Source organism: Drosophila novamexicana, unplaced genomic scaffold (assembly GCF_003285875.2).
Source record: "Drosophila novamexicana strain 15010-1031.04,08,12 unplaced genomic scaffold, DnovRS2.1 tig00000462-arrow-pilon, whole genome shotgun sequence".
Classification (NCBI taxonomy): Eukaryota; Metazoa; Arthropoda; class Insecta; order Diptera; family Drosophilidae; genus Drosophila; species Drosophila novamexicana.
The window spans coordinates 5017559-5025086 of NW_020824806.1; the positions used below are offsets into that span (position 1 = coordinate 5017559).

The window sequence follows — 7528 nt, forward strand, 5'->3', positions numbered from 1 at the left end:
TCTTTACTTTTTCGAGCATCATCCGACCTCCACAAGTTTGTCGACTGTCAACAAATAAAAAACAAATTTTTGTTTTTAAACAAATTTGTTTTTGCTATTAGCAAATGGCGGCTGCATAGACTATTGCAACGAACACAAGGCAATAAACTAGGCCATGGCAGCATGCGTGCTCTGTTTTGGGTGCTGCAAGTATGGCGAATCGTATAAGATATTTTCCGAGGTTGGTTCGCGGCTCAATATTTGCAAAACAATAAACAAACACTTTTGGCTCGAGGTAAGGGCGCGATTTCGATTTGCTATTTGCACTTTTGCTTTGATTCAACTTTTTGCAGCTGAGCAGCGCAGGGGGCGAGCAGGAGGAAATTTGCCGCCAGTGCTGGGAGTGCGTCAGCAGCTTCAATGAGTTCTACCAACGCGTGTACAATGCCCACCAGGAACGACGCTGCGATGTCAAAAATGTGCCCATCGAATTCTGCGACGAATCGGAGGCAGCCAATCCTCTCGCCTTTGGGGGAGAACTGGATGCCCTGGCCGAGGATTTCTTTGCAACTGGCGATGTCAAGGTAGAGGTGAACGAATTGGAGCCGCTGCCCAAGCTTGAAATGCTTGAGGAGCCGCTGCTGGCAGAGAAGAGCAGTGCAACGAAGCGCACCTGCGCTGAATATCCAGCCAGTGCTAAGCGGCGCATCAAAAACGAGCAGCTGACGCTCGCCAGTGACTCGGATGGCGACATACCGTTGGCTGAGTTCCTGGACCTAAAAGCACCTGCAAAGCAAGCAGCAGCGAGCGATAAACCAAGTGCAGCCAAGGGAAGGCAGCTGCGCCGGAGCTCTCGACGTGGACGCCGATCAAAAACGCCGCCAGAATCACCGCCGACCTGCATGAAGAAGGAATTCGAATCGGAAGAAGAGCATGATAATGATGACAGGGAGTTTGTGGCAGCCGAGGCATTGCTGGGCACTGAGGACAGTGCCAGTTCCAGCGAGAGCAGCGACAGTGACTCTGGCAATAGTTTGCCGGATATCGAGCCAGAAGAACGCTATGCGGAAATACCCAAACGTATTGTTGTCAAGCCCAAAAAGTATCGCAAGCGTCCCAAGCCGTTGGTGCCACCTGTGCGCATGAGCCGGGAGGAGATTGAAAAGCGCAAAGCACAGCAAAACGAATTCGATGAGATTATATTTGACTTTTTCAAGAAGCTGCCATGTCATATGTGCAATCTGCTGGTGCCCAACTTCGGCGACATGCGTCGCCATCAGCGCATGTCCCACAACATTGAGAGCGGCTTCATAGCCTGCTGTGGTCGCAAGTTTCACATACGCCGGGCTCTGGCTGAGCATGTGCTGGTGCACAAGAATCCAGAGCATTTTATGTGCACACAATGCGGCCGCGTCTTTCAGGACTCGAAAACGCTGGAGACGCACGAGCAAACGCACACGAATCCTCAAGCGGATGCGAAGGATAAGCGTATGTATCAGTGTGACAAGTGTCCCAAGTGCTTCACCACAAAGGCTGCTGTCGAGTATCACAATGTGTCCAAGCATGTGCCCAAGTCGGATTTCAAATACACCTGCCCCGAGTGCAATAAGAAGTTAGCATTACTTTGTACGCTTTCCCAACTGTGCTTAATCCGGAATGCCTATTTTCTTACAGGGTGCCCACAGAGCGCAAGCTAAAGGAACATCTACGCTATATGCACGATCCAGAGACTGCCATCATCTGCGATAAGTGCGGCAAAACCTTACGCTCTCAGGCTAATCTTAAGAAACACCACGAACTGGAGCATTCCGATAAGCCACGCCCCAAGCCCGACCCGGTGCAGTGCGAGATATGCGGCACTTGGCTGCGCCATTTGTCCGGTCTCAAGCAGCACATGAGCACAGTGCACGAACCGCCGGGCGGTGAGCATCGCTGTCACATCTGCGACAAAAAGTCAACCAACTCGCGCGCACTCAAACGCCATATCTATCACAATCATCAGTGCGAAAGAAAGTTTCGCTGCACCATGTGCGAGAAGGCCTTCAAGCGGCCACAGGATTTGAGAGTAAGTGAAGACTTTTAAACATAGAAATAAGAGTAACAATGCTAATCAACTGTTTGCTCACAGGAACACACTTCCACGCACACGGGCGAGGTGTTGTACACCTGTCCCAATTGCCCACAGACGTTCTTTTCAAATGCCAACATGTACAAGCATCGGCAGCGTTTGCATCGCGCCGAATGGGAGGCGGATCGCAAGAAGCCGCTGCCGCCCAACATAATGCAGCAAGCGGTGGGCGCAACAACGGCCATGAAGAAGCGTCAGACCAGCAGCGCCGGCCCAGCGCTATTCACGCAACCCGCTGAGCCCACCGCGGACGCCCCGAAGCAGGAATCACAACTGCAATAGTATTTAATAAGTATTTATGACATAGAAATAGATGAAAGAAGGAACTCATAAATATACTTCATACAAGTACATCCATAGATAACAGTTTGCATATAAGACATCTATTATTTAAACTAATGCTCATCCTGTGGAATGCGGATTGTCTCACAAATGCCCTCCTCTCGGTGCACGCTGGCCCAGTGCTGGGACAGATGCTGACTGATAGCCCGGCGGAAGACCATGCACGTGATGTGCGGCAGCTTCTCGAAGCGAACGCGCAACAGACCCAGCTTGGCCAGAGCAAAGCGCCAGTTCTTCATTATGCTGGCATTTTTGCCCACATGCTGTGAATCGGGCGTGATGATGACTAATATGCCCTCGGGACCCAACAGCTCGTAGGCCTTCTGGCAGCAAAGCAGACGCTGCTCGGCACTGGGCATATACTCCAGTAGGAGACTGAATATGACGCAGTGGTAGTAGCCAGCAGGTAACTTTTTCACACTCTGATTGTTTATCTCCGGTTCCTTTAGAGTGGCATCTAAGTCCACAGTCAGAAAGTCGCCCTGCAGCACATGAGCGCCCGGTGCCGGGCAGAGATCAATGGCTGTCACCTCCAGGTGCGGTATATTGCCAAACGGATTGAAGCAGCTGCCCACATCCAGCAGACGTACTCTGTCCGGCGGCTCATCCATGTATGCACACTCGGAATCTGCCATTTCGTTGTAAGACGCCAGCAAACGCTGCTCCCGCTGGCGCTTCTGCAGATAGATGCCCTCGGTGTAGAAATACTTGGTTATATAGTCGACGGCCCACTTGATGCGACTGCGCGCTTGTAGCTCCGTCTTGTTGGTATTTGATTCCCATATGCCAGCGAGTTGCTGCATTGCATCCGCATATTCAGCCAGCTTTTTAGCATTGTGCGGCCCGGTATGCTCCTGCCAGGCGCGCTCTGCTCCGTATAATTTGGTGAGTTGCCTCAAGCTATCGTGGCAGCTTTTCACAATGTTGGCCAAGCGTTGATGCTCCTCGGTGGCCATGGTTTTTGTTTGTATTTTCACCCAAGGCGCAACAAATGTGTGTGTATATAATTGAGATGAGCGATATTTACACACCTGTATACCTGTATTCTATGTTTGCCACCACTGTATAACATGTATACATTGCCTGCTATTTTTACCAACAAGGCGCAACAGCGCATATCAACAAAAGTATGACCAGCTGCAAATTTTTCTTTGGCATTTTTAGTGCCGCACTTTTTGGTCACACTGGCCAGCTGGCTAAACGGCAACTTTTTCAAAACAAAAATTGATTCTTCAACGCTCGCAACGAATTCAAATATATTTCAAGAATATAGAAAGAGGGCCTAATCGGATACCAATTGATCGGGTGTGTAATTTTGTGAATTGGGAAACAAGAAACGACTTTTGGAATTTTCTGTATACACATTTAGGGAAAGCGTGTTTCAGTTGTTTATTAAATCAATAAAGCTAAAAATAATCCTCCCACTGGTATTTTACTAAATCTAATTTTGTGAACGCTTCAAATAAACAGTATGACTAATCAAATGCCTATGCAAATGCATAACTTGCACCGGTTTCCATATATATTTCCCATTGAGCTCGAATCACTAATTACAAATATATCAAGTACAGCCGGTATGATAATGATAACTAGAATCGATCGCGTGCAAATAACAACAACAACAACAACAATAAGAACATGTGTAATATATTATTTACTTACATAATGATTCAGCTTGAGAGTAAGCGAACATGAGTAAGCAAATAATGGGATTGGCTCGTAAACCGAGCAGATCAACCCAGGCCAACTCACATATGTACTGATATACTGATAAGAGCCGAGGATCGGCACATTAGCCCAGACAGACGATGCGCTGTCCCTCTTATCAGATCCGAGCACATTGACCATACACAACACAATTTCACGCGAAGCTAGACTGTTGCGAGCGGAGCAAAGAGTGAAATACACATACACATATATATGTTCATAGTTCTCAGAGTATAACATTCTAAAGGTCACGACTGACACGCACACACATACACACAATGCATGTGACGCATACATATACATATGTGTTTTTTTTTTAAGCCTATGGCAACATGAATATGACAGCCACAACGCACACTTTGTACTCTATATAATTGTTCTTTAAGCAAGCTGATTTACAGCCCAATTCAATTAATTGAATAGTTAATTGTTGAATTAGGCATTCGCCAGACTGGGACTGGTCTCAGCCAATTGATAAGGCTTTGCTAATCGAAAAACGATACGAGACCCATGTAAAATGTTGTCTTCGGCACGGTTAGAAGGCAAAGTAGTTTTGTGCCTGGCATGCGGTGGGCCTTTCTTTGCCTTTCCTTATCTAACGCAAACTTATCGCTAACTAATCACTGAAATTTGTTCTTAAAATGTTAACAGCGATTTTCGACGGCTGGCGATAAGGATAAGAACGCATTGGGCATTGCCGGAACAGTTCAGTCGCCGGAGGGTCATCAACTCGGACGCTTGCCTCAGCTCAAGTCCCCCTGCTCTACTCCGCCGTACAACATGAAGATCGAATGGGCGCCCGTCAAAGTGCCGCCCAAGCGTCGCTTGGAGACTCTGGTCACGGGCCTCTTCACCTTGTTCTTCTTCACGCTGCCACTGACATCATTCCTGATCATGGCCCTACTCCTGGTAAGTACTGTACAGCAAGGCAGTTGTCCGTTAACAGCGAGTTTTCACTGTCTACTAAATGAATGAACTTTTGCAGTACTTTGGCGGCATTGTCGTACGCACTCTACTGGTAATCTATACGGCCTACATATACATCGAGCACAAACGCACCTACTCCGCCATGGACGGCAATGGGTACGTCTCCCCCTCCCCACTCACATCCTCCCACTGCTAATGTGCTTGCATTTCTCTAGCTGGATGCTGAACCGCACGAACTGTCTGTACCGCATATATCGTAATTATTTTCCCGTGCAATTGGTGAAGACCGCGGAGCTGCCGCCCAATAGAAACTATATATTGGCCAGCTTTCCGCACGGCATTCTTGGGTAACTACATGCAGATAACTTATCAGCTATATGTATATATGTTATTGGTAACTTACCCACACGTAGCACCGGCATTTGCATCAATATGGGCCTGGACATTAGCCTTTGGCTGAAGCACTTTCCCCAGGTGCGTCCCAAGGTGGCGACACTCGATCAGCATTTCGTGATACCCTTTCTGCGGGATTTGCTGCGCTGGTGGGGTTTGGTGTCCGTGTCCAAGGAATCTTTGGTCTATTATCTGACAAAGTCCAATGACCCGCAGCATTCGGACAATCGCGATGGCTTCACATCGAATGCTGTGGCCATTTTGGTTGGCGGCGCACAGGAGGCGCTCGACTCGCATCCCGGCAAATATATTCTAACGCTGAAGAATCGCAAGGGCTTCGTGAAGATGGCCATACGCACGGGGTGAGTTCGGCTGATTGCGATAGCTGCACGCACATTCACGGCATTCACTTTCCCATGAGCAGCTCCTCGATTGTGCCGACCATTTCCTTTGGAGAAGTCGACATCTTCGATCAGGTGGACAATCCGCCGGACTCGCTGCTGCGCCGGCTGCAGACGATGGTCAAGAAGCTGACGGGCATATCGCCGCTGATCCCCGTGGGCCGTGGCTTCTTCAACTATACCTTTGGCTTTGTGCCCTATCGTCGACCCATTGTGCAAGTTGGTAAGTGCTCAGCTTGGCTTAAAGACTTTCGATCTTGGGTTTTAATGCGAACTGGTTCATTGCTTTAGTTGGCGCGCCAATTGATGTGGTGCAGAGCGCACAGCCGGATCCGGCGTATGTTGATGAGCTGCACGGTAAGGTGATGGAGGCCCTGGAGCGCATGTTTGATCAGTATAAAGATAAATATATGCCGAACGCCACAAAAACACAACTTGTAATACACTAAACGCACGGAATAACTGTTTCGCGGAGCTGCCAACTCGCCCACAAAAATGCCACATTGGCATTTACAATGCAGCCAAATTCGGTCACACTTAAAGCTCAAGGCGCTACTTTTCAAATGCCTGAAAATCAACTGAATAACAAACAAGTTACAATTGTTAGGTGGGCAAAAGTGATGTTAAGTGATTAATCTAAATACAATTTGTTATAAGCATTTATCTATGTTTAGCGTTAAGTTATATTATGCACAATAATAAAAAAGGTTAGTTGGTTAATTTTAACGAAAGCGTATGTTCTTTTTATTAATATTATTATTATTAATTTACCAATTAAATTTGTTGCTTCGTACATAAATATTATATACAAAAAAAAAAAAAAAAGAAAAGGAGGTTTCGAATTTCATATTGGAAAACTTAACTAAATTTTGCTTTTGCTTTTGCTTTTGTGCCATAATCTTTAATCGATTTCGGGTTTTAGTTCATTAACTTTTTCTCATTTGTATATACTATATAGAATTTTGGTTTAACAACTATGTATAAGGAATTTTAAAATACAATATTATGCTACACTAAATTCAATCGCAGAACTTTCGAGTAAGGTACAATTAATTAATTTAATTTCTTTTTAGCAACCAATCACCGTTCATAAAAGATATTTAGATTAACGAAAAAGTGTGGGAGAAACGACATCAAATGAAATAAACTATAGAAATTCTACTAATTAATTGTAGTTGGCTTCGTTACTAAATTATATCAATTATCTACAAATATCTAGAAATAACGCAATTCTAAAATACAATTTCAGAAGGAACACTTGGCATAGTTGGGTTCTGGATATGGAAATTAATGGGGTTTACGAATTCTGACTACCAATTTCTGGTTACGGCAAATGACACTTTTCCTGCGGCTGATTATGGAAAATGCATTGGGAAATCGGAGAGCTCTATAACAACAATATCTCAAGTACTTCTAGATGTATATGATTATCTTTGTAATTGTAGTAAAAATAATATTCTGTGGGCTTTTGCTCAGAGTCTGTTGTCGCATTAGTTAAAAGGATTGCAGCTAGTTGAATATTTCGTTCCTATAATAACTCTCTTTATATATCTATATATACTCCTGTATGATTGGGATCTAGTTAGGCGTGTGTGTGTGTGTGCGTTGATGACAAAAATATAAATATATATATATGTATATATATTCTGTA

General features: G+C 45.5%; 3 protein-coding genes across 3 annotated transcripts; 2 read left to right on the top strand and 1 right to left on the bottom strand.

Moving 5' to 3' along the window:
* The first annotated feature begins 34 nt into the window (after positions 1 to 34).
* On the top strand, positions 35 to 2465 carry LOC115760517 (transcription factor grauzone). The gene is made up of 4 exons (XM_030701884.1): positions 35 to 274; positions 333 to 1591; positions 1654 to 2044; positions 2108 to 2465. Exons 1-4 carry the CDS (start codon positions 155 to 157, stop codon positions 2387 to 2389), a joined length of 2052 nt encoding a protein of 683 aa, XP_030557744.1. The 5' UTR covers positions 35 to 154; the 3' UTR covers positions 2390 to 2465.
* LOC115760519 (S-adenosylmethionine sensor upstream of mTORC1) lies at positions 2419 to 3553 on the bottom strand. The gene has a single exon (XM_030701887.1). The coding sequence runs from the start codon at positions 3403 to 3405 to the stop codon at positions 2503 to 2505; it is 903 nt and encodes a 300-aa protein (XP_030557747.1). The 5' UTR covers positions 3406 to 3553; the 3' UTR covers positions 2419 to 2502.
* A 112-nt stretch (positions 3554 to 3665) lies between these two features.
* On the top strand, positions 3666 to 6600 carry LOC115760518 (diacylglycerol O-acyltransferase 2-like). The gene is made up of 7 exons (XM_030701886.1): positions 3666 to 3754; positions 4808 to 5065; positions 5142 to 5239; positions 5299 to 5430; positions 5497 to 5838; positions 5901 to 6100; positions 6169 to 6600. The coding sequence occupies exons 2-7, from the start codon at positions 4937 to 4939 to the stop codon at positions 6324 to 6326; spliced, it is 1059 nt and encodes a 352-aa protein (XP_030557746.1). The 5' UTR covers positions 3666 to 3754; positions 4808 to 4936; the 3' UTR covers positions 6327 to 6600.
* Positions 6601 to 7528: the final 928 nt, after the last annotated feature.

What these genes read in the sequence shown, in the direction of transcription:
- LOC115760517 (XM_030701884.1), top strand. Translation starts at nt 155, where the DNA reads ATGGCAGCATGCGTGCTCTGTTTTGGGTGCTGCAAGTATGGCGAATCG. An exon ending in ACAAACACTTTTGGCTCGAG is followed by an intron (nt 275 to 332) that starts GTAAGGGCGCGA and finishes AACTTTTTGCAG; the next exon opens with CTGAGCAGCGCAGGGGGCGA. An exon ending in AGCGGCCACAGGATTTGAGA is followed by an intron (nt 2,045 to 2,107) that starts GTAAGTGAAGAC and finishes GTTTGCTCACAG; the next exon opens with GAACACACTTCCACGCACAC.
- LOC115760519 (XM_030701887.1), bottom strand. Translation starts at nt 3,405, where the DNA reads ATGGCCACCGAGGAGCATCAACGCTTGGCCAACATTGTGAAAAGCTGC.
- LOC115760518 (XM_030701886.1), top strand. Translation starts at nt 4,937, where the DNA reads ATGAAGATCGAATGGGCGCCCGTCAAAGTGCCGCCCAAGCGTCGCTTG. An exon ending in TGATCATGGCCCTACTCCTG is followed by an intron (nt 5,066 to 5,141) that starts GTAAGTACTGTA and finishes GAACTTTTGCAG; the next exon opens with TACTTTGGCGGCATTGTCGT. An exon ending in AAGATGGCCATACGCACGGG is followed by an intron (nt 5,839 to 5,900) that starts GTGAGTTCGGCT and finishes TCCCATGAGCAG; the next exon opens with CTCCTCGATTGTGCCGACCA.